Consider the following 26,220-nt stretch of genomic DNA (forward strand, 5'->3'; position numbering starts at 1 on the left):
GCTGCACTTCCTTCTCGTTGCTGTATGTGGGACGTGGCCTCAGCATGGCTGGAGAAGCAGTGTGTCGGTGCGCGCCCGGGATCCGAACCCGGACGACCAGCAGCAGAGCACGCGCACTTAACGCTAAGCCATGGGGCCGGCCCTAGAGCTCGTAATTCTTGATCTGTCTGGTATCTGTCTGTAGCACTGCTAGTTCTCTGGGTCCACAGCAACAAGCCCTCCAGCTCTCCCTTGTTCTGCATGGTAACTCAGGCATCCAGAGTATGCCAACTCCCCATCACTGCCTCAAGTCAGAGGAGACAGATACTATTTTGCTTGGGCAGCCCTCTGATGAGCCAGAACACCAGGTGCACACTCCACTCCTTTATCTCCCTCCTGAAAGAGAACCCTTAGCTTGTATACCTTTCTCCCAATCTTGCCAAGCTTGCTGGCTGCAGCAACTCACCCACCACTTTCTTTTGGTCCAGCAGCCCCCAGGCATCCAGCCTGTGCTGATTTGATCAGAGTTCTGAATGAGGCAAGATAGAAACCCATTCCTCGGGGAACCTTTCAAAAAGCCAGAACAGTGGAGGCATGCTCCAGTCTCCACTTTTCCCTGAGGGGAAGTCCAGGACCAGAGCATTCTCGCTGATCTGTGGCGACTTCAGAGAGGGGCTGACACAGTTAAAATGAAATTGTGCTTCTTACTCATTTCAACGCAGCTGTTCCTGGGTTTTTGCTTACCTGGAGCACTGCAACTTCTCAACTGCATTCTGGCATTCTCATAAAGGTATTTTGATCCGTACATCAGTGTTAAATTGGTGTATCTATGGGGAAACAAGAACTGAGACTTACTATTCTGCCATCTTGCTGACATCACTCCTAGGAAAAGGTTTTTTAAATCTGCTTGGACTAGGATATAGTTTTGGCATCTTTGTCTTTTTATTCCACTTATTATCATAAACATTTTTAAATTAGAAATTTTTCAGAATCATATTTTTATTTTGTGGTCAATCTGGTATCTGGTGACTGTGTAATGGTAAGTCATATGGGTTTATTTTTTCCTCTTTCCTTAATAGGGTTTACAAAAGTACTCATTTTTAATTGCTTACAATATTTTCCATTAAATAGATTTACCATAATTTAATCTTCTCATTTTCAGACATACCCTCTTTTCAGTTGTCACAGTTTTAAAATATGTATATTCGTGTACATATTTGTTTCTTTCTTGAAGATAGATCCCTGGTAGTGTCATGGGTCACAGAGACAGGGTAAGAACTATTTAAAATTGGGACGCATTTATAAATTACTTCTGGAAAGGTTAAGCCAATTTTCATTCCCTACAGCAGTTTATGACAATATCTGTCCTGCCACAGCCTCTCCTCACCATACTAATTATTAATATTTGGATATTTAAAGAAAAAGGTCTCATTCATTTTGAGCTTTCTGTTTTCAGTGAACAAACACGTGCCTTTACACATTTGACACACTTCTTAGCTCCCTTTCCACATTGGTGTTTCTCTGGGAAAGTCCTTCCCTCTGATATAACATCTACAATACAGTTGGCCCTCCGTGGGTTCCACATCCATGGATTCAACCAACCGCTGATCGAAAGGCCTACGATGGTACGATGGTTGCGTCTGTACTGAACATGTACAGACTTTTTTTTTTTCTTGTCATTATTCCCTAAACAATACAGTGTAATAACTATTTACATGCATTTACATTATATTAGGTATTATAAGTAATCTAGAGATGATTTAAAGTATATGGGAGGATGTGTATCAGTTATATGCAAATACTATGCCATTTTATATAAGGGACCTGAGCCTCCGTGGATTTTGGTATCCGTGAGGGGTCCTGAAACCAATCCTCCGCAGATACCGAGAGGTGACTGTACTGAATCAGATGGCAACTCCTGTGTAGTAGATCCACGCTTGCACTAGTGAAATAACAAACTGCTTTGTAATGGAGATGTAACTATTGGGGACAAATATATTTGTTTTATTTTAAACATTTAAATATGTTATAACAATGCCCTAGGTAATAAAATTGAAATAATTATTTTTTTGAAACCACCCTTCCTTAGGAGTCCACCCAGATCGATATTTAAGGGGACTTCGACTGAACTATATTATATTCTATATCACCATTTTGCACATTACCAGAGCAGCTTTGTAAGGAACGCTTTTATAATTCTGTTTTGTTCTATTTACTGGAACTTTTTTTCAGATGTCTAGATTGGGAAGTACCATATCTAACACGAACCCTGTTGTTCTCTTCCCTTTGGAGTAGATTAGGTAAGGAATATTAGAGCACAGGATGCTTCATTCAACTTGGGCCAGAGCTTTCTCTGTAGGTAAATAACCTTTGCAGAGACAGGTATGAAGTAGCTGAAACCCAAAGATTACAAAGAAAATGACTTGTGGCATCCTTCTAAACTTTACACATCACTTTGAGGGACAAAACAATGGAAGAAATGGAGACTGTTTCTGATATTAGGAGATTATCCATGCTTTTAGTTGGCCAGATATCTTGTATTGTCTTTATTTCCCTATGGAGTCAGCACAGCTTCTAATTTATGAGTTAACTGCTTTGGACTCTACCAAAGCAGCATGTGTGTACATGGTGGGCCCACATTGGACGTTTCAACTAGCTTTGTCTCTGCAGGGAACAGCGCTTTGAAATTAAATTTTACATATCACAGCTGTTTCCCCAGCATAAATCCTATTCTCTTGGCTTACTTGTTCATTTTCTCTAAAATCTCTATAAGGGGCCTGGCTGTCTTTGGCAAAACCATTTCATTGAATACCTAGCCACAGGATTTTCACCCACTCCATCCCAGGGTGAGCCTAGGAAGAGAGAAAAATAATCCTGCATTCAGCATTTGACAGAGGTGATGCAAAGAGGCATGCTGTTTGCAGGTCACCAGCTTTTCCTGTTTCATTGTCTTCTCCCTCAGATAAGTGAATGAGATTGAGTTTGACTCATCCGGATATAGAAGAGAAAGGGCTAAATATTGACAAGAGAGTGACTGTAAACTTTGAAGCTTCAGCATCAGTTTGGATTAGAGCTCCAAAATTAGATTGCATCTCCATATTTGTGGTACCACTGGAGTGTGGCAAGTGTGCATTTAGGGAAAGTTGGGTGAAATTGCTTCTATAAAGTGAAAAACAGGACACAAAGGAAATGATACATTTGTGTAGAGCAGTGCAAAGTAGAGCTGTGGGTTGTCTATCAGGTTGCTGCTTCTCTTGAATCAGCAAGAATGCAGGCATTGCTGCAGACGCCTGCTGAGGACGGGGCAGAGGGCGGCCTGAAAAGGGCAGCCATGTTTTGTATCCCGTCTCTACTCTCTTGTTATTGTTTTTAATGCTCTTGAAAAGAAAAGAAAAAGAAGGGCTGAACAAAATGTGACTAGTGCTGGGAATCTCAACATATTAATCAACCAGCATCTGTTCCCAGAAACTTCGCACAAATCCTGGAGACTAGCTCATCAGTCAGTGGAGGCTTAATCATGTCAGGCCACGTTCTTATATGGATAGATCTACTCTGATTTCTTAATTAGTTTCTTACTGATTTGTAATATTAAAGAAAAAAGGCAGATAGGCAATATAAACTTGAGGACCCGATAAGCCTCTACATCTGAAAATGCCAAGCACTGTAAAGTTAACAGGGTGCTGTCTGCTACTGAACAGACAGACCTTTGCTTCAGAAGGTCTTCAGTATCCTTTGGGTTATTGAGCTGCCCACCAGAAACAGCAGTAGTAGGTTATTAGACTTCTTCCTCTTTGAATTACCTCCAAGTTATGGAGTGTGTTAGGAGGCTCAGTACTGGTGAAGGCTGTGTCCTACAAAGGGCTTCTACTGTCCCATTGCCGGCTAATCCTTAACCTTGTTAGAATCCTAATCTGCCAGCATGTGATGACAGATGATACACAAAAAGTAAATTATATGATTGCAAGGTGATTTGGGGTTTGTACAGTTTGGGGTTTATATCCTTATATGACCATTTAGAGTTCATCATGTGTCAAGTACTATGCTAAATGCTGGGCTTCCAAAGACGACTAAGACACAGTCTCTGCCTACATAGAACTCACAAGACAAGAGGAGAAACAGGTAAATTGAACATGCACCAAACAATGTGATAAATTAATAAAGGAATGGAAAAGTCTTACCGACTAGGGTTCCCTAATCATGCTTGCAAAAGTCAGAGAATACCCCTGTGGAATTAACATACCTTGAACTGATACCTGAAGGGTGAGCAGAAGTTTGTTGGGCAGTCAAGGCAATAAAATGCATTTTAGCCAGAGAGGTAAAAAATGACAGATTTGAGAGAAGGTGGCATGTTCAAAGAATGGCAGAACAGCTTTTTACATTTGGATTATAGGATGGATAAGGGATAGCAAGCAGTAGAAACATCATGAAAAATTATGTTTCAAATAACTAGTCTATCATGAAAATGAAAGAGATGATGTCACAATGTCGTAAATTGTCCACTTACAAAAGAAGCAGTTTTCTTTCCCAGGAAATTTCAAACTCTTTGAGTGTGAGTTGTGTGCTGTTCCCACTGACACACAGGTACTCAAAGGATTTAGACAGCACTGGCCTCCGTGCTGGGCAGCCCATCTCCCAGGATTGCTGGATAAGGCATGGCCCTCGGAGTGCTGCGTTGCTGTCCTCTCTGTGTGCTCAGAATGCCAACATTAACATTCCTGGGATTCAAGTATAGCTGACAAAAAGTGGTCACCCCTTCCTCTCCTTCCCCCCATTAGCCAATTCTCTGTTATTTGGATGACGGTAATGAGAAAAGGCCCACTTTTCCCCTAGCCCAAGACTAGTTTAATTCAGCTTGGCAGAGACTGACTTAGCATACTGTGGGTTGGGCTGTGCCAGGTGAGGGGCCACAAAGATAATAGGACCTGCCACCTCTTCTTAAGGGTCACCCTAGCACACTTAAGTTCTGCCACCCTTTTTTTTTTTTCCCACACCTTTCTACCCCTTATAAATTTCGCAACATCAAAGATTCCTGTCCCAAGGCTTCCAGTAACTCCTCCCTCCTGAGTCCCCTCCATTTTCCTCAGGTGGGCAGATGCTCCCTCACTGCTCCCCATCCCACCATGGCTGCCAGTACCCTGGCTTCTAAAAGAAGGGGATAGTATTGCCTGAGACAGAAAGAAGCAAGGGCTCTGCTCCCTTAATTAAATGAATCAAATAAGTCTTCTGAAGAGATCATGATGGCTGGCAACTCATTTCTTTAAAGCCTGCTTTCCCCTTACTATGATCACATCCACACCACACACATCCACAAAACCCCTCTCCCGTTGGAGTATCCATCTGTTTAGGGTCTCATTCCATTATCAATTGCTCATCAATTACTTTTAAACCATTCATCAAGACTTCTCAACTATGAAATAACCTAATGATTTTTACCCATATAGAACAATTCAATAAGTCAGTAAGTATTTCCTCATTAAGAGTGAAGAATAATAGTAAAAGCCACTCCCCCCCTTCAAAAAAATACACCGTCGTCAGAAAGAGAACCAGGCACAGCTGAAATTATACTGGGACAGAGCTCTGAATCCTCTCAGTCTCCATTCACTCACCCTTCTTCCCTACTCCGATCCAAGCCAAACAAAGAGGCTTATCACAAAGGTTTTCAGTGACTCCTATAAGAAATTGAAGAGTTAATAAATATCTCATGCCTCCAAAGCTTATAACCCTGCCTGTGTGATTATAATCCTCTCTGTTGCATGCCCCCTAAACATACACACGGTGCCTTCTTAGCAGCTTCTCAGATGTTGAACTGAGAGCTTTGTTAGGCTGGAGCTCTCTCTGCTTGATTTCCTCAGATCCTCCTGGGAAGATATGCCTCTGGGAAAAGTACTAAAAGGGTAGGACTCTGGAAGTAGACAAACCTCTTCAAACTCCAGTCTGTCGCTTAACTAATTTTCTGATTTGGAGCAGTTAATTATCTTCTCTGAGCCTCAGCTTGTTCATCTGTAAAATGGGAGGAAATGATGTTTAACTTCTATGGTGGATGAAAAGAAGTTTTTAAATATATGGAAAAAGCAGTTGATACAATAGGTGAGTGGTAAATATTGTTCTTCTTCCTGATGACTCATAAGAAGTGAATGTTTTTTCCCTTTTGATCCTTTCCTGATTCTTGCCAATCTCATAAGGAATCAAGTGACTGGCTCAGACAGACTTTTTCCCTACCTTTTCACTATCCTACAAAGGCATTCTGTGTAATGAAATGATTAGGAGTTGGCCAGCCCTCTCACCCATCCAAATGCAGGCCCTTTCCATCTCAGCTCACTGTACTGAAAGATAAGTCATTCCTTCTACCCTTTCTCTCAACTTCAAATCAGAGACAGTCAGATGACTCCATAAACCCTCTTAAGACAAGGAGTAATAGGCAGGACAGAGGGCTTCGTGTTCTGGAGTTAGCAATATGACACAGACACTGGTTAAAGATACTGCACTTCCATAGACATCAGTTATATATATGACATCAGTTCCACCAACTTGGCTTCCGGTTAAAAGAATTTTACCAGAGATCAGACCCATGCCTCTTCTCACTCACCTTCCCATCCTGAACCCTGGAGATTTAGCTACTGCCCTGACTTGAGTCCTCTCTTCTATGAAAAAAATATATATATGGCAAAAAATACAAAACAAGTAAGCAACAGGGAGGCCTTCTCACCTTCTTGAAGGGACACTTAGAGCAGTAATCCTGTATTAAAAAACAAAAACAAAAAAAGACATATCCTTACAGAGCATTGCTTTATATCTAATATCTAAGAGAATAACCATTCCCAGATGAGAGTATCAGACATCGCAGAGGTAGGAAATTGGTTGGCACACTTACTACGCCAGCCTACTTCAGTGATCATTCAGCCAGGAATAAGGCTGGTTCATTAGTATGATGTAGTTTTTAGGATGCTTTTTGTATTTGAGCTTCACAACGCCATAGGAGGATATTGTTCCCATTTCTTAATTAAGCCTCTGAGGCTCAGAGGTTGGTTAACCTCCTCAGGATTGTGAAGGTGGTGGTAGCCGCGCTAGTATTTTTTCCAGTAGGCTGTTCTTGGATAATCACTAAAGCTCTATCATGTGACTTTTCTAATTACTAGAAGTTTAAAACACAGGCAATTTTGGAGAAGTTTTCCTTAACTTGAACTTCCTCAACCAGATTCAACTGACTTTTGGCTAATACATAACAAGTATGCACTAGCTTATATTTCCTTCCCTTTAACCTCCTGCTCTGAGAAGGACTGATGGTTACCGTCCCTCTTTGCACTCCCCTGACTCCAGCCACTCCTACTGGAATATGGGACAACCTCTAATCATCTTTTGAGATTTTATAACATAGGCTCATCTTCAGATATTCTTCCTTATGTTTCCAGAAACCATGAAAAATCATGGAAATGTCAACATTCCAACCATTTCATGACTCCTAGATTGACACTTTAAAGTGACCCAAGCATCCATTATCAGCTGAACTTTGACTAACAAACTACCATTCTGATACAGAGGGACATAATAGGAAGCAAATCAATAACATATCAGCATCTATCAGATTAGGACTCTGCTAGTTTTTCAGAATGCTGTACACCAGAGATATGATTGTGAGCAAGATACATTCCCTAGAGGAGCTTATGTTCCATCTGAAGAGATCAGCAAATAAAAAAACATTTCAATGCAGTTTTATATATGCTACAAAGAGGGCGATGTGCCATGGAAACACATTTGGAAGGACACTTAACTGAGCCTCAGGAAGAGAAGGGAAGATCATGGAAGAATTCGTGAAAAAAGTGATATCTAAACCTGTACTTAACAGACAAATAGAAGTTAGTCAAATAGAGGATTCGGACAGGGAGAAACCTATGTGGATGCCTAGATGTGAGAGCCCACAGCACATTCAGGGAGCTGCAAGTTCGGTGGAGTGTAAAGCATATCCAAGCAGATTATAAAGAGCCCAGAAAACCATGTTTAGGAGTTGAGATTTTATCTTAGAGCATTTTGGAGGTATCAAAGGGTTTTAAATGGGGTATGACATAATCAGATTTATATTTTAGAAAAATCAGCCTGGCTATAGGATGGAAAATGGATTGCAGGCAGATTCAGTCAGAGACGTAGAGACCAGATTAGCTTGAAGTATGGTAGGGGTAATGGGAAGGGAGAAATATAGTCTAACTGGAGAATTCAGTTGGCAGTGCTGAATTCAAGGTAGCTGTGCCACAGCAAATGGACATGTCCAAGAAACAGCCACGGATATTCAGATCTGGAGCTGAGGAGGGAGCCTAGAAATACAGATCTGGAGAGTCATCAAAAGTAGTTGATCATTTCCTGACCCGGTGGCGCAGTGGTTAAGTGTGTGGACTCTGCTGCTACGGCCCAAGGTCTGCAGGTTCGGATCCCAGGCGCGCACTGACGCACCACTTGTCAAGCCATGCTGTGGCGGCGACCTATATAAGTAGAGGAAGATGGGCCCGGATGTTAGTTAGCCCAGGGCCAATCTTCCTGGGCAAAAAGGGGAGGATTGGCATTGGATGTTAGCTCAGGGCTGATCTTTCTCACCAAAAAAAAAAGTAGTTGATCTTTTCAGCCACAGGAGTAAATGATGTCGCTCAGAGTTTGTAGAGTGAGGAGAAGATGGAGGATAGAACACAGTGGAACACAGACACTTCATACGTGCCCTAAGAGGAACAGACAGTAAAGAGCCTGTATAGTGTGACCAGAGCCAGGAAGAAAACAGAGAAGAGGTGCTACAGACGGCGAGAGGTGGTAGAGGTGTGCCATGCTGCAAGAACGTTAAGTAAGACAGGAATTGGAAAGGGCCACTTGAATTCAGAAACAAGGAAATTACTGATAAAGCAGTTTCAGTGGAGTGGTGGGTGTGGAAGCCAGATTGGGAAGAGAGTTAAAGACATAGAGGCAGAGAGTATCTAGACAACCACTTTCAAGAAGCTCGACTTGTAGTTTCCACTTTGGTCTTCCCTCTCTCTCCCTTTTCAGATACCCCCCTTCCTGTGACTTTTGCAAATAACAGATCCCCAGTGTCTATCTCATTTCTGCTCAGCCTCATTTCTTTCCTGTTACTGATTTCTTTTTTTTTTTTTTAATTTTTATTAATTTATTTTTTTCTCCCCAAAGCCCCAGTAGATAGTTGTATGTCATAGTTGCACAGCCTTCTAGTTGCTGTATGTGGGACGCAGCCTCAGCATGGACAGAGAAGCGGTGCGTCAGTGCGCGCCTGGGATCTGAACCCAGGCCGCCAGCAGCGGAGCGCACGCACTTAACCGCTAAGCCATGGGGCCGGCCCACTGATTTCTCTCTAAAGTAAAATAAGTCCTTTTCTTCCTTCCTTCCCCTAGACAGTTTCTGGTATTATCCAGATCCCTTGTTTTGCTTCTCCTGGTCGCACACAGTCTTCCTCATGATCACCTCATTTTCCTTTCTGACCCCCTCGCTTGATGTTACTTAGTCACATTTGCCTGTAACTTTCATGCAAAAAATAAGTCCACAGAATATTGCAATAGTAATGTCAGAACCATTTGCAAAGTGTCATATTGAGAGCTATGTGAGAAATAAACATAGTATCTACCCCCTAAAAGAGCTTGGGCTTACAGTGTAGACAAGAAGACCAGTCATGCAATGAATGGCTAGTGGCATGACATAAACCAAGTGTATAGGCGAGCATTGGAAAAAACAGTAAATGGAATAAAGTTGGATGAATAACTGACTCCAGTTTCTAGAACTCTCTCAGGTGGAGCACAATAGGGCATTTAGAGTGGTTGTGTCTGTCTTCCAGTGAAGTAAGAATGCCCTCCTGTCCTTGTTTGGTTCTAGTAGCTGCAGTGCCCTGAGTCCAGGCAGCTCACGCCTAAGAAATGTACACCTTATTGATAGTTAATTATTATTATTAGAATATAAAGTGTTCATAGCAAAAGAGTCTAATATTATCATTTTACTGGGACAGTTTATATATGCTTTAAAATTTTGAAATTGCTATGAATTGATGATAAAATGATTAAATTTTGATTGGTTCTGATGATCCATCAGTGCTGACATTAGATATTAAACTTCATATCCATGTGTTAACCAAGAATGAGTCATCTGCTAGGTAAATGCTTACACAAGCCTTTGCTATCACATAGCTTCAAAGGTCTCTGTCGGTTTCTATCATGGGCTGTGTGTCTGACCCTGCTAGTCTCTGCCCTTTCTTGAAAATATTTTTTGTAAGCTTTATAATGGTATTCTTGTTACAGGTCTGGTTTTGACAAAACTGAATTATGTTACCTTTAAAATAAATTGTCAGGTGATTGATGAAATGGTTAAGAGTAATGCATGTAGGTGGCTGGGTAGTGCATGGCAGTGAATTATTTTATTTTTGTATCCTCCAGACCAGGGTCTTCAGAATCTTCTAATGTCTTTTATCTCTAAGGTCTAGAAAACAACTATTCAAACCTGAGTATATTTGCCTTTACCATGTCTTTCGAAGGTGAAAAATCAGTTTGTTATCTAAAAATTTAGATTGCTGTTACGATATCTCGGAAACTCTGTTTGATGCAAAATCTTCTCTTCATTCCTTGGATTACTTGGAAGAGATATTTGTTCTTACTGCCTATAAGGTTTTTAAAGTCTGATTGGGAAGGGAGTTTTGTTTTGTTTTGTTTTTGCAGTGCTTGAAGAGTAGGTGGCATCAAGAATGAGCCTAGGCCAGGCAGAAGGAAGACACTGAAGGTTCAAGGCCTCCCAGCCTGTGATGGCTGCCAGTCTGGGTCTTATGTGCCAAATACCATAGTGCCAGTAGCCAGCTGATCCGTGGCCTGGTCCCTGATAGCAAAAAGCTTTCGTGTGTTCTCAGGGCATTTTTATTTCCTTTTGTGAAACTGCTGGCTCTGTGCCCTTTCACTCTTTGAAAAGGTGTGCACACCCTCCCTCATTCTCTAAAACAGTGGAAAATGCATGAAAGAAAAAGTTAATTAGGCTTTGAAGCCTAGTGTTCCCTTAGGGGAATGATGATCCTATTCAGGTTTTCATTAGTCATAATTTAGATGAATGACCCAGTCCAGAGGAGAAATGTGACCACTATATAAGGGATATTTAGGGCATAATCATAATTTTAAAAAACTATAAATTTGTAAAAAGACATTGTAGCTGGAAACACAGTGGTCTCTGGGGTTTTAGACATATAGGCTGTGCTCTGAAGATTTCTGTTTAAAAGCACAATTCCCATTCAGATGCCTAGCAAACAGAAAGCAGTCTCTTTCTTTTTTTATTTTTTTGTTCATGTTTTTGTTTATTGCGATAACATTGGTTTATAACGTATAAATTTCAGGTGTACATCATTATACTTCTATTTCTGCATGGATTGCATCATGTTCTAATGTTCACCACCCAAATACTAATTACAATCCATCACCACACACATGTGCCAAATTATCCCTTTTGCCCTCCTCCCTCCCCCCTTCGCCTCTGGTAACCACCAATCCAATCTCTGTCTCTATGTATTTGTTTGTTGCTGTTATTATCTACTACTTAATGAGTGAGATCATACGGTATTTGACCTTCTCCCTCTGACTTATTTCACTTTGCATAATACCCGCAACGTCCATCCATGTTGTCACAAATGGCTGGATTTCATCGTTTCTTATGGCTGAGTAGTATTCCATTGTGTATATATTCCACATCTTTATCCATTCGTCCCTTGATGGGCACTTAGGTTGCTTCCAAGTCTTGGCTGTTGTGAATAATGCTGCAATGAACACAGAGGTGCATGTATCTTTACACATTGGTGTTTTCACGTTCTTTGGATAAATACCCAGCAATGGAATAGCTGGATCATATGGTAGGTCTATCCTTAATTTTTTGAGGAATCTCCATACTGTTTTCCATAGTGGCTGCACCAGTTTGCACTCCCACCAGCAGTGTGTGAGAGTTCCCTTCTCTCCACATCGTCTCCAACACTTGTTGTTTCCTGTCTTGTTAATATAGCCATTCTGACGGGTGTGAGGTGATATCTCATTGTAGTTTTGATTTGCATTTCCCTGATAGTTAATGATGTTGAACATCTTTTCCTGTGCCTGTTGGCCATCTGTATATCTTCTTTGGAGAAATGTCTGTTCAGATCTTTTGCCCATTTTTTAATTGGGTTGTTAGTTTTTTTGTTGTTGAGATACATGAGTTCTTTATATATTTTGGAGATTAACCCCTTATCAGATGTATGGTTTACAGATGTCGTCTCTCAATTGTTAGGTTGTCTTTTCGTTTTGTTGATGGTTTCCTTTGCTGTGAGAAAGCTTTTTAGTTTGATGTAGTCCCATTTGTTTATTTTTTCTATTGTTTCTCTTGCCCGGTCAGACATGGTGCTTGAAAATATGTTGCTAAGATCGATGTCGAAGAGCGTACTGCCTGTGTTTTCTTCTAAAAGTTTCATGGTTTCAGGTCTTACATTCAAGTCGTTAATCCATTTTGAGTTAATTTTTCTGTATGGTATAAGGTAATGGTCTACTTTCATTTTTTTGCATGTGGCTATCCAGTTTTCCCAACACCATTTGTTGAAGAGACTTCCCTTTCTCCATGGTATGTTCTTGGCTCCTTTGTCGAGGATTAGCTGTCCATAGATGTGTGGATTTATTTCTGGGCTTTCGATTCTGTTCCATTGATCTGTGTCTGTTTTTGTGCCAGTACCATGCTGTTTCGGTGAAACCAGTCTCTTTCTAGTGAATTTTTTTCTCCCCGCGTGAAGAGATGACGCAGTGCTCTGTGGCTTCTTCCGTGTTATTCAAGTGTGAGACAGGTCCAGAACTCCAACCTCTTTCCCTGTTTGCTGCTCAGGTCCCTAGGCATTGCTTGTCTCTCCCTCTCTGTCTGTCTCCCACCATCCCTCTGTCCATTCCTTCCTTTCTATAAATACTATACCGACACCACTCGTGTAAAGTTGTAGTGGGAAACAGGAAGTAAACACTAACTTGTCATGGGGCTCTGAACTGAGTGGTCATGGGGTGGGTCGTGGACAGACACGTCAGCGTCGTCACAAGACAAGTGCAGCCTTTAACGGAATGTTAGTGAAGCCTGGAACTGAGAGGACAGCAGAAAATACCCTCCCAAGAATAAAAATTCTGATCATTGTATTAGTTACAAATATGGAAGCAGGTAGAAGGGTGCTGAGATTTTTTTTTCTGCTTAAAAACTTTAAGAATTCTTAAGTTTCTTCAGATATTGAGTCAAGGAATCCAATCATCTTTTTTAAAGGGTTGCTGATGGTTATCTGCTCTTTCTAACTCTCTTCCAGTTCAGCTATGTAACCATTAAAAAAATAGATCCTAACTTCCTGTTTCACTCACCAGATTTATCCTAGAAAATTTCCTTTGCCTCACTGAAGTGTGAGGCCTATTGAGAAAGCATTTCAGGTCTTTCACGTCCTACTGTCTGTAAGTGCTCCCTCCTCTGTGGACTCAGGAGGGTTATGATACAGAGTGTTTCAGTGCTAACAAGGAAGGTCCTCCTCCTCCAGGCCGATGCCTCCACATCGTCGTAGTGTGGAAGATAGGCACCATACACATGTTAATTGAACAAATTAATAGAAACATTTTGAATCCTTTGACTAACTTGCTTATTCTCTTTTAATTCTCCTTAGTACAGCAATATAGGACATATTTTTCTGACTCTAAAATTGCTTACCTAACATGAGAAAATTAGATAAAATGATCCTTTAGGCTCCATTCAGCTTTAAAATTCTGTGAATAAGTGATTTTCAAATATTAGTTGAGTGGGGGGCTAAAGCACGCCTTCATTTGGTTTGCTGTAACTCCTCACTTCCAGATTTGTGGAAATATAGCACTTTCTGGGCTCCCTGGTGAAAGAAAAATGATTTTTAGAAAGATATGTAACCAAAAATATGTAGAATTTTTTAAAAAAAGATAGTCATCAAATTATGAAAAATGCTTTTGATGCCTTTTTAAAAGTCAGGAATTAATAGTTTAGGATCCAGTTTACTTTAATTACTGACATTTTTATTAATATCCTCATAGCTTCAAGCAAGAATGTGTTCTCAGTTCTCCTGTCTGTAGTCTGTTAGTGGAAATCAAGACCATTTCAACTTTGTTTTAAATTGTTTTACATTAGGTATAGCAATTTTACCTATTTAATAAAAGTAAATGATACTTTGAAAACTGGAATCTGAGCATGTTTTTAATTGATATTGATGAATTTCAATTAGGATTTGGTCACTTTCCAAATTAGACTTTATATTCACGTGACAGTACAAATTTTCAGACTGATGCCAATTACTTGTACATATGTAGGTGATTTTTGTGTGTGTTATGATTCAACTTCATAATATGTTTAATTAACAAGCTTCTTAGGGAAAAAAAGAAAGCTTTTCATGTCATGTTTTAAGTGAATTTGAAATAAATAGCATCGTGAAATCACATTACTGGTGCTCATTAGGGTGATAGAGTGCTCCAGTGAATCATACTAGATGAAAAGATGTAGATTGCAGCGAACACAGAGGAGAGTAACATGTTTTTAGGCATCATTTTCACCCTTCATTTGTTTGAGAAAATGGATAGTAATTAGATGTCATGGAGCATTTTCTTTTCTTACAGAAAATTTCTTGATTGAATTTATCTCGCTCTCTTATTTCACATTTAGTTTGCAAAGCAAAGAGTCTGAGGTTTGAAATGGTTTGATTGCAATTATTTATCCCTTATTTCTTCCTTCCTAATTCTATCATTTAAACACTTTCTTCTACATTATGTAGTGAAAAATAAAGATGTCAGAATGAACTCTGTAGGATATAGTCATTTCTTTTTATCCAAGTGTCAGCCCTAATGTTTCCAGTCTACCGTGGGTTTTGCTAATTTTTTTTGGACTTGGAGCTTCATTTTCTAAGCATTGGCATTCAGAATGCCAAAAATATTTTGTTTGTATTTTGCCTTTTTTTTTAATGGTAAAATGATATTGCTATCAACTAGAAGAGTAGAAGCTTGTTAAACTTAAAATTCCTAGACTTTGATTTCATCCTAATTAAGTAAATCTTGTCTTCCATTTCTGTCCTGTGCAGTATGTTCCTTCCAATGTAAGGTAAACTGGCAGGGTATCTTAGAGTTTAGGAAACTGCCTTAGAATAGAGTCCTCTTCAGAAACAATGGTAAGTTTCTCCCAACTTGGCAATTACTGTTAGCTTTTACTTAGGGATATAGTATATATTGCATTTTAAAATTCTTCGGACTTTTAGAGCAGCCTAAGAATGTCATCCTTTAAGCTTGGTTTTAAGCGAAAATATCAACAAAGAGAACACACGTCAAGAATATTTATAGTTGCGCCAAGTGTGAAGGTCTAAGTCATCCAGTATTAATAGCTATCATTTGGTCTTGTGTTTCTTATTCACCTGTAGCAGTTTGTTAGATATCATGATATAGGTGAGAGTCTAACCAATAACAGGAATTGTAATCGTCCCAAGGTATACTTATGAAATGAGAAAGGATGAAGGCCAACAGCAGAACTAACATTTGAAGGACAGGCTAACGAGGAGATAGCAAAGTAATGGTCAGAGAGGTAGGAGAGAAACCAGGAGAGTATTGTGAAAGAAGCCAAGGAAGAATTTCAAGAATATTGTTGACTTCCTTGGGTGCTGTAAGATGAGAACTGAAAAATTTTGCAATTAGGAGGTCATTGCTGACCTTTGCCAGAGCAGTTTCAGTGAGTCCAGTTGCAGTGGGTTAAAGGGTAACCTGGTAATTGGTACAGGAAAACAGTTATTGTGGACTACTTACTCATCATATATGAAGGAAAAGAGAGAGGTGGCAGCTAGAGGAGAAAGCAGTATTCAGGAGGGACTATTATCTTACAAAGACAAAAGAGACCTTGAGCATATTTATAGGCTGTATGGAAGAAGCCAGTAGATAGAGAATGATTAAAAATATAGACGAAAGATGATAACCAATGAAATAAGATCCTAGAAAAAGTTGATGGAAGTTGGTCTAAGAACACAGGATTAGCCTTCAGCAGGATTCCTCTGTTTTAAGAGGAATGAAGATAAAGGTGGTCACAAAATATGTGTTATAGGGGATGTAAGCAGAAAGTTTGATATTTACAAGTTTGACTTTATAAAATACAAGGTCAAGCTATATGCTACTAAGAAATTATTAGAAATTATACCAGCTAGCATTTGAGTGCTTACATATGTTGTGAACATTATTAAGAGTTTAAAAAACAGCATCTCATTTAATTTCATCCTACAGCTCTATGAAGAAGATATTATCATTACTTCTCAAAGAAAGCGAAGCTTAATGATTTTAATTAACCTGTCACAAAAACATTAAGTATCATATCAGAACTAGTCATTTGAACCTAGATGGTTCTAACTCCAGGCACCTATGCTTTTAACCACAGTTGTGGTGAGTTAGGGGTGTTGAAGAGAATGGTGGACATTTGGCAGAATGGAACAGAGAGACTATCATGGACCTGTAAAAGAATTGTTGGTCTATACCCGTCAAAGAAAATGAAAGATGTGTGAAAATAAGAGCTAAAGTATATCACCCACCTGAGAAAAATACTTGAAAGAAGAGAAAATAGCAAAGGGATCAGAAAAGAGACCTCAGGATGGAGAAAAGATAGAAAGTAGGTGAGCAATGGAACATGGACACAATAAAATCTAAAAGAATAAGGACAGACTCAGGAAATGTGTAGTGTTAGTGCAAAATAAGGTTTCTTGAAACAGAAAATACATAACACAAGATAATTTCAATAAGATTGTAGAACAAAACATACTAAACTATTTCAGCAAAATTTAAGGTTAATGGGAAGAGAGGGAGGGAAGTGAAACTGTTGCAAGTCTTGTTGATGTGGACAGGGAGTAGAGAAATAGAGCATTTTGGTGGGAGAGAGATCTTTTAAGTTTCCATCTTATGTAACTAAGCACTAAACCAGATAATGAGGAACATTTTAAAATAATAAAAAACATGTAGTTATACAGAAGATAACAGTCATAAACCTAAATACACCAAACAACATAGCAACTAAAGTGTAAAACAAAAACTATTAGAAATGCAAGAAGAATTTAAAATATAGTGGAAGAAAGAGGTCAATATACTTGTCTCAAGAGGATGAACTGGTAGAAAAAATAATATAAGAACATAGAGAAATCAAATCAATAAACTTGAATATATACACTCATCCCTCAGAATAAACTTTATTTTTGTATGTACATGGAACATTAACAAAAATCAAACATGTAGTTGGAAAACCTTAACAAGTTAACCTTAACAAATTTTGAGAAAATAAAATAGATTTTACAGACCACATTCTCTGATCACAAGCCAATAACATTAGAAATACATAATGATAAATAACTAAAACTTCAACTACTTTAAATTTGAAAAACACATTCTTTGACATAACTAAGATCAAAGAAGAGGTTAAAAAAAACTACAGACTATCTAGAGAACAATGAAAAAATACTCTTCGTTCTCAAACTATGTATAACCTCTACTCAGAGGAAAAATTATGGCCTCAAATTGTTTCTTAATTAAAGAAGAAATACAAAAGATGAAAGAACTAAATAATCATCTTAAATTCAAACAGCAAGAAAAATTAACCAAAAGAAACTAGTGAGAAGGAATTAAGGTAAAAGCCCAAATCATGGACCTAGAATATCAAAAATGGTACATACAAATTTCTAGGCTGATCTCTGTGCAAACTCAAATATCAAGTGTCTCAGAGCTCAGTGGTCATGGCAGTGGAGGTAGCATATAAATTCTCTGAAGATAATTTTGGCCCTGGCCATTTATCCCCACTACCCCTTATTCATCTACCTCAGATTCCTATCTGGAACTCTTGGTGGCCAGTTACACAGGGTTCGATGACAGCGTAACTGTAAGGCAGGAGGGGATGGATTCTGTAGTCAGGCTGCCTGTAGTTGACGCTCCTGCTCTAATAACAGTTCCCCAGAAGGAGATTTGAGTCTTTGGAATGTTAATCAGCAAGAAAAATCTCATCTAGGAAAGACAAGACCCCAAAACATTACTAGATTATAGTTTTATGCATTAATGGAAATTACAGAAGAACAGATATGTGTACATTGTATTTTTTCTTTTCATTCTTTTTCTTTATCATACCTCTCTAGAAAATTGTTCCTATCAACAGCAGTTCTTAATCTCTGAGGCTTAATAAACTAGACTTCTTGTTGCAATCTTAAGGCAGAAATTTCATCATTTAATGTTATGAATTTGGGTAAGTTTTATATTGCTGTTGGTATTTACTGTGTATTTCAGGTTTTCCCTTCTTCTGTCTCTCAGCACTGTCACTGACAGTGATCATTAATGATCAACAGCTCATGTTTATTTCTGACTCGGTTTGAATTGATAGCAATAGTTCATTTGAATTGCTTGATTTGTGGAGGAGATGAGGGAGGGGAAGGAGGAGGTATGGGAGACTGTAATTGTTTTTTTGTAAATTTGTAAAACCAGACTATGATAAGAGAATAGAAAATGTCTTCCTTGAGGCTTTTACTACTAATTAGAAGGTGAGGAGTGTGGGTTTGGGTGTGGGTGTGTCTGTATGTGTGTATATATGTGTTCTTTACAGAAGAAGTGCAGGTTTATTTAGCATCATGTTTGATAAAATATGGGAAGGGGGAGAGGGGACCTTAAACACTAGAAAACATCTCCTATAACACTTTGTAATGTCTACTATATTTATATTGGTTTTGAGGCCCTTTTTATTTTAACTGACCCTGGAAAACTACTAGATATAACAATAATAATAATAATAATATTAATAGGATAAAATTTGTTTTAAATTCTTATTATTCTACTAGTTGGGATTTTTTAAATTATATTTGGAGGGAAACCATACAAAAGAACTTTTATAAATTCTGTGAATTGTGTATAGATCATGCCCAAAGATAAAATTGCACCTACACATGGCACCTTCCTTTTTATGTAATTTTACCCACTTTCCGAATTTATAATAATACAGCTAAGCTTTCTCCTGATTATTAAACTGAATTTCCTCTTTTCTTTCAGAGAACAACTGGAGAAATCATTTTATTTTACTGTTCATTTTTCTTTTAATAATATTAGCCTCAAAAGAAAGTAGCAGGAAAACGTAGTATCTTTAGAGCAAAGAGCACAATGGCGTAGTCTTACCGTCAGGCTAGTTCTGTTGATGGATATCTGGGAGCTTTTACATTTGTCCATTTACTCCTGAAACCAAATCACCCTAGATATTGCACCTAGCTTCATTTCAAATCACTGTAAAACGAGTGTGCTAGATACTTTGTCTTTGGCCTTCCCTCGCTATTGACCTTAATTATTATATATCAGCTTTTTAAAAAGCGCTCCTTAGGTAAATGCGTCTTTTCTCCTTCCAAGCATACTTTTCAAACAGGGTGTTTTATGTCATTTATGAAGTAGTGTAGAGTTGTTTTTATTCACCATTCACTTCACTTTTTTCATGCACCTTCATGGATTTTCTAAAATTTTTTCTTGTAGTTTTAGGTTTTAAAAAGAGAAGGTGAAATCTGAACACAATCTTTGTTTTCTTTGTATCTGTTAATAGGATGAATATAAGCCAGAAAAGGCCCTGTCTGAGGAGGATCTGAAAAACGCCGTGAGTGTGCACCACGCGCTGGCGTCCAGGGCCACAGACTACGAGAAGAAACCGAACGTGCTTAAACTTAAAACTGCTGATTGGAGGGTCTTGCTTTTTCAAGCCCAGTACGTTTCATTGGTCTGGTTTGTTTTTGTTTCTTAGTTTGCATGGCACCACTTTATAGCAAGAAACAGAATCAGGATTTGCAGGGGAAATATTTTGATTTGGAGTCAAAGTCATTAACTGGTTGCATTAGAAAGACAACTACCTGGGAAAACCAGAATAAGAAATAGAAGCCCTGGGTTCAAGTTTTTGTTTGCTACGAAGTAGCCCTGTGCCTTTTAGCCTAGAACTTAATCTCTTCGTGAATAAAATATGAGGGTTTAGTATACAAGTTCTGTCACATGATGAGTAAAATAGACCTGGATTCAAGACACCATCTCCTAGCTCTGTCGTGGCACGTAATTTAACCTCTTTGAACCTCAGCTTGTCACTAGTGTGGATAATAATGTTCATCTCCTAGGGTTCTTGTGAGGATTAAAGGAGATCAAGTATACAGAGTTCCCCACACAGTGCCTGGCACGTAGAAACTATTCAGTAAGTGTAGATTTCCATTTTATTCTCCTCTCTCCTCCTGAGCTCTAATGGTCTGTGATTAAACTAGAAGGAGAAGATAAAACCATATTGTGCGCAAGGAAATGGGTAGATTGCCAGTTTAATAAGGGGCCCGCTATGGCCCTTGGATTAGAAGTAGAACATTCCACATGGAGAATTGTGGATTTGTGAAGTGAGAAACTGGATTTTCAGAACTGAGCCTCTAGTGCAGGAATTTTATAGGAGCACACATAGATAGCATCAGTGTCCATGGCAGACAGTGTTAATTATTCATGGCATTCCTTTCACAACCTGAACTTGACCTCAGAATCACTCTCAACACAACACTACCAACGCACTGCATTTGGCACTGGGACTCAAATTTGGCATCAGGGTGGTGAACACAGGTATCTGCGTGCTTGTTGATCAGAGCAATGTAAGATCAAAAAAAAAGAAATGAGAACAAGAGCAGGTACTCTGGTGATGTGTGGATGTTGAACTTGCGAAGGTATAAGACAGCTGACATCAAGTGAGGAGGAAGTTGTAAGGAACTCCAAGTTACACAGGACTCTTTCAGTGTGGGAGTGAGACAGTGTTAACACCTCAAAGGGAACCATTGCCAGATGCATAGTTATAGCAATCGCCATAAAAGTCCTTCACATTATTCTATTCGCCAACATTATTTTTTTTAAATCTAAAATACCAGATGTGGTAACTAAGGAGATCTAATTACTTCAGATAGAACTGATGCAGAAATCAGTAAATTGCAATAACAGAGCTGGAGATATCAGGTTAGAGGGGCGCACGGGGTGCAGCAGGGAGTGGTTTCTAGTGTGGTTTCAGGTGAGGGTGGTTTCCCTCTGAGTGGTCAGTGAAGAAGATGATTGTGGATTGGCTGACGTTCCGTCCATCTTTTGTTTATTTGTTATATATGTGGTGGATAAGCTACCCTGGTTTACAACTATTTCTACCATTCGTTTATGAATTCACAAATATTTATTAAGTGTTGTCAGTGCTGGGCTGTGCAAATATATGACATATAAGTTACAAGTATGATGATGACATCAGATATTTCCACTTCCTCTCAGGTGGATTTTACAACATCCCATTGAGGTATACTTGACATACCATTTAATTTCACCTGTTGTAAATGTACAATTCAATGATTTTTAGCAAATTTACAGAATTGTGCAACCATTGGCACAATCTAGTTTTGGAACACTCTCCTATTTTGCAGTCACTCCCCATTTTCACCCCCAACCCAGACACCACTAATCTCCTTTGTGTCCCTGTAGTGTTGCCTTTTCTGGACTTTTCATGGAAATAGAGTCATACAATATGTGGCCTTTGTGTCTGGCTTCTTTCACTTAGCGTGAAGTTTTGGGGGTTCATCAGTGTTGTAGCATGTGTCAGCACTTCAGTCCTCTGTTGCTGAGTAGGTTTCAGCTGTGTGGATGTAGACCACATTTTGTTTATTCATTCACTAGTTGGTGAACATTTGGATTGTTTCCCCTTTTTAACTCTTAGAAATAATGCTGCTATGAACGTTCACATGCAAATCTTTTTGTGCCTATATATTTTTATTTCTCTTGGAGTATACCTAGGAGTAGAATTGCTGGGTTGTATGATAAATGTATAGTTAAATTTTTAAGAAACTGTTAAAACTGCTTTCCAAAGTGGGTGTACCCTTCTACATTCCCTCTATCACTTATTCCTCAGTTGGATTTTAAAATCAAATTATGTGATTGGAATAGATGAGTTACTTTTTAATTAATTTTTGACATAGCCTAGTATCAAACAGAAAGTAAGGGGTTAATAAATGTTTATTGTCAGTGATTGTGCTTTTTTTCCTTCTGCATCCTCGAGGGATAATCACAGCCTTACGCTATGATGATCATAGGTTCCAGGGTCTTTCATTGTCATGGTGATTGCTGTTGAAAATGTTAATCTCCAGTGAAGTTTTGCCAGGGATTAATTGTTCCAAGAAGAAGAAATGATATTATGTGCCATTTTAAATCAGTGATGAGAAATGGGCGAGGTGATGCACTTAAATATAGACATACCTGATGTAAATATATCTGTTTCTCACAGGAGTCCAGAGGAAATGCAAGGGTGGATAAACAAAATTAATTGTGTTGCAGCTGTGTTTTCTGCACCACCATTTCCAGCAGCCATTGGGTCTCAGAAGAGGTTCAGCCGCCCACTGCTGCCGGCCACTACAACAAAATTGTCCCAGGTGAGTCGTTTGGTTGGTGCTTTGACCTTGGAATAAAGCACTTTGTAAAATAATCTTATTACTATTTTTATTTGAATAATACTCCATATTTTGGGGGCAGGGATGAGACCCTGCCCTCAAAGGGCATGTTGTATAAATGGGGCAAAATGCAGTGTAGTGCATTTTACACTTCATATAGGAAACAGACACAATTGAGTCAAGGTTGGTAGGACACATAATTTGAATTAGTTTCTAAAATTTATATTAGTTTACTACTCAGTCATACTGACCTGGTTTTTTGTTTTTGTTTTTACTAACAACTCATATTTCTTAAATGACTGACTAATGTTAGATGTACTGGTTTGGAAACAAGCTTTTTTATTCATTCATTCATTTTTTTCGTTTTATTGAGCTTTTCCCATATCCCAGGCTATATTTGATGCTAGGTGTATAGAAATAGTCCCAGAGATCCGCCATTCATAGTACAGTGGGGCAGAGTGTTCCTTGCTCAGGAGCTAAGTGGACCGTGTGGGTTTTCCTAGTAGTGAAGACAGAGTGCACCAGAACTCTGTTCCACAAGTGTTCCTGCTGTCAGAATGATCTTGCTAAAGATCACATTTCATCGTGTCCCTCCTACTTAAGACTATTCTAAGGACATGACATACAAGCTAGGTTTGCCGATTTTAAACCTGTCTGCAGTGCCCCCGTTGCCATTGACTGGTTAAGGATTTTGGAAGCTACTTTGATGTCTTCATGAAGTTTTTATTGGTGCAATAGTAGAAGTAGTTTCCTCTGGGTCTGATCAACCAGGTCTTGATATTAACTGGCTCCCCCACACATCTGATTATCAATGATACATTTATTTAATAAATATTAAATTTTTTAGTCTATTTTTAGAGACTATTTTAGTCTCTGGAGATAGAAAGGAAATGAAACCCAGGCACTCTCTGGGCCTGGACTGGAAATACAGGCAAGCCAGTAGTTGTAACATAGTTTGATTAGAGGCACAGGAAGGATCAGTCCAGAGTGCTGTGAGGGTACAAGGAAGGGGCATCTAGTCTGGCCTTGGAGGTGAAGAAGGAAGTGTGGTATCTAATATGAATCTTAAAGGATGAGCAGCGGTTAGGTGTGGTGTAGGAAGAGAGAATGTTCCAGCAGAGGACCAGAAAGGTCCAGAGGAGGAAGCACTGGGATGCAGGAACCACACATGAGTCATCAAATGTGACTTGAACACAAATGTTCCTCTATGGAGGTGAGCAGAGGCCAAGTGATGAAAGCTCTTTTTGTCATGCACAGGATTTCGGATGCTTCACTGGTTCCCTAGCATCCTTAGGATAATAGTTTAAGCAAGGAAGTCATTTGATCAAATTTGTGCTTTAAAAGTTATTCTTGTTCCAACAGGAAGAAAGTATTAGCGGAGGAAACTACTATAAGCAGAAAGGCTAATTTTAAAGGCACTTTCAATAACGCAGAGGAAAAATAAGTTAGTTGTAGAAGAGACAGATAGAAGTGGAAGTATTAGAGAGATCTTGAGGGTGTAGAATGGATGGTCCTAGGGGCTCGTTGAAGTGGAGGAAGAAGGGCTGCCATCCAGGCTTGGGCATCTGGGGACTATGGTGTCTGTCCTGGCTTTTGGGACCTCATTGTCCCCTGGCTTCTCTCCTGTTGCTTCTTCCCAGGGCCCTTTCCTGGTCCTTTTCCTCTTTCTACCTCTGAATGTTGCAGTGCCCAGTGCTCAGAAGCAGACCAAAACAGACACTGGAGAAACAATTTTTTTGTAAGTTAGTTAAGGAAAAAAACAGGGACAACGTGGTGCCAAGAAAAGGGGAGAAAGGTCAGGGGAATTAGGACAAAAAATACCTCCTGTGAAGTGTCAGGGAGGTCATGGGTCCTTTGGTGAGAGCAGTTTCAGGAGTGATGGGAGGGGAGCCCTGTTGGTCTCCTTGGAGGAGGGAATGGAAGGAAGTAAGAAAGTGGGGGAAGGGAATGTGCACAGGTCTTGCCATAGGTTGATAAAAACAGACTGGAAGTAAGAAGAGAGGAGACATGGTTTTAGGAAAGGTTTTAGGAAAGATTCTTTTGTTTTTGTAAGTTCATGATTGTTATTAACACGAATTGGATGTTCACCATGCAAGCATCACTAGTACCATGTAGTTCATGTCGTTGTTAGTGCCATTGAGTGGATTCCGACTCCTAGTGACCCTGTGGACAGCAGAGCGGAACCCTGCCCAGTCTTTTCCACCATCCTCACACCTTCCAGCATTATATCAGACAATGCTCCACTGCTATTCATAGGGTTTTCATGGCCAGTTTTTTTGGAAGTAAATGGTGAGGTCCTTCTTCCTAATGTAGTGCATAGACTACTGAAAAAACTGTTAAGAATAGAAAGGACCGGGGCCAGCCCGGTGGCACAGCGGCTAAGTTCACATCTTCCACTTTGGTGGCCCGAGGTTCACTGGTTTGCATCCTGGGTGCGGACCTATTCATCACTCATCAAGCCATGCTGAGGCGGCAGGCATCCCACATAGAAGAGCTACAACTCTGCAACTATGATCTACAACTATATACTGGGGCTTCAGGGAGAAAAAATGAAACAGAGGAAGATTGGCAACAGATGTTAGCGCAGGGCCAATCTTTCTCAAAAATTAAAAAAAATAGAAAGGACCAAGCCAGCTCACTTTATAAGGCAGAATGGCATTTAATTTTCAAGGATAATAGATGTTCTAAGAAAAAAGGAAAGCTTTACCTCTTATTGATGACCAGAAAGTGTGTTGGCAGACTTCTCCATCTACCCAACTAAAATATGAATTCTTGAAGCAAATACATTTCCCCACTTTAATTTTGGGTACTTAGTATAAAAGGTAAACCACATTGCGTAAGCTAAGAGGAGAAAAAACAGTTGAACAACTAGAAGCAAAAAATACCTTCAAAAGTTGGGTTTTGTTCTATTCACTTCCCTAAGGATTTTTCCATTTGTTATTTTTCAATAGACGCCTTTCTCACAGTCACTTCGAGAAAAGATCCGGGGGGAAGGTGAGTTGAAGTTAACGAGGAGCATTAATAACCATAGAGCACCATTAGAGTTTCTCCTTGTTCTTTCTGCACTATAGAATCTATATTTCTGTTTACTTTCTACTTTGAAAAATGTACTACTGTCCAATTTATGTATAGGCTATACATTAGTAAGTCACTTGTATGTGAAAATGAATGTGTTCATCTGTTTGTGTATTTTTACCATGAGACCAAGCAAGCAAGCACCTTTATCAAGGCAAAATCTCTTATTTTAAACAAATGTTTTACAGTGGGACTAAAAATAGAATGCATAAATTTTTTCCCTCATTTGTAACATAAAAAAATCCACAGAGATGCAAAAAAAATGCATATGTAATGTGATCAAAATGATGGATTCAAGATTTTAAATTAGAAAGCAATAGCCAAAAAGAAACATCCTCCTGTGTCACATAAGACAAGAGGACCAAGCCGTTTTGGGAATTTCATTTCTTTGTAAAATAAGAAGATGATTTCCTCCCCCACACATAAATCGCCAAGCCTTTGTGGGCCTCGGTGTTCCATCTGGAAAATGAGGAGCTCATTCTAGAATGTTTTTCAGGTTCTTTCTATCGTTAGCTCTGTGTTTTTTGCCTAGGTCATCATGTTTGTTTACTAAAAATGAAAAAGGTGTTTTACCTTAGAGTTTAGAACAAATACGTGAAAACAATCGTGTGATAAAGAACAGTTAGAAAGGGAGAGAGAAGCGTTAGTTGGCACATAGCCCTGGTGGAGGGGTTTGGGGTGCCCCCCACTCCAGATAGAGATTCTTGGGG

The 26,220-nt window shown here is 39.2% G+C and overlaps 1 protein-coding gene across 7 annotated transcripts in view; it reads left to right on the forward strand.

Annotated features, from left to right (window-relative positions):
* Window positions 1–26,220, forward strand: part of PSD3 (pleckstrin and Sec7 domain containing 3) — a 453,546-nt gene that overhangs the window by 398,984 nt on the left and 28,342 nt on the right. For 6 of the 7 annotated variants that reach the window (XM_087418635.1, XM_087418634.1, XM_087418636.1 and 3 more), the window contains 2 exons: window positions 19,555–19,712; window positions 22,273–22,417. In XM_087418635.1, the coding sequence (XP_087274761.1) occupies window positions 19,555–19,712; window positions 22,273–22,417 (303 nt within the window). Of the gene's footprint in view, window positions 1–19,554; window positions 19,713–20,110; window positions 20,185–22,272; window positions 22,418–26,220 lie in introns of those variants that run through there. The other variant, XM_087418638.1, reaches the window with a different exon arrangement.

The sequence above is a fragment of the Ceratotherium simum genome, chromosome 28 (assembly GCF_057802395.1).
Source record: "Ceratotherium simum simum isolate JZ-2026a chromosome 28, ASM5780239v1, whole genome shotgun sequence".
Classification (NCBI taxonomy): Eukaryota; Metazoa; Chordata; class Mammalia; order Perissodactyla; family Rhinocerotidae; genus Ceratotherium; species Ceratotherium simum.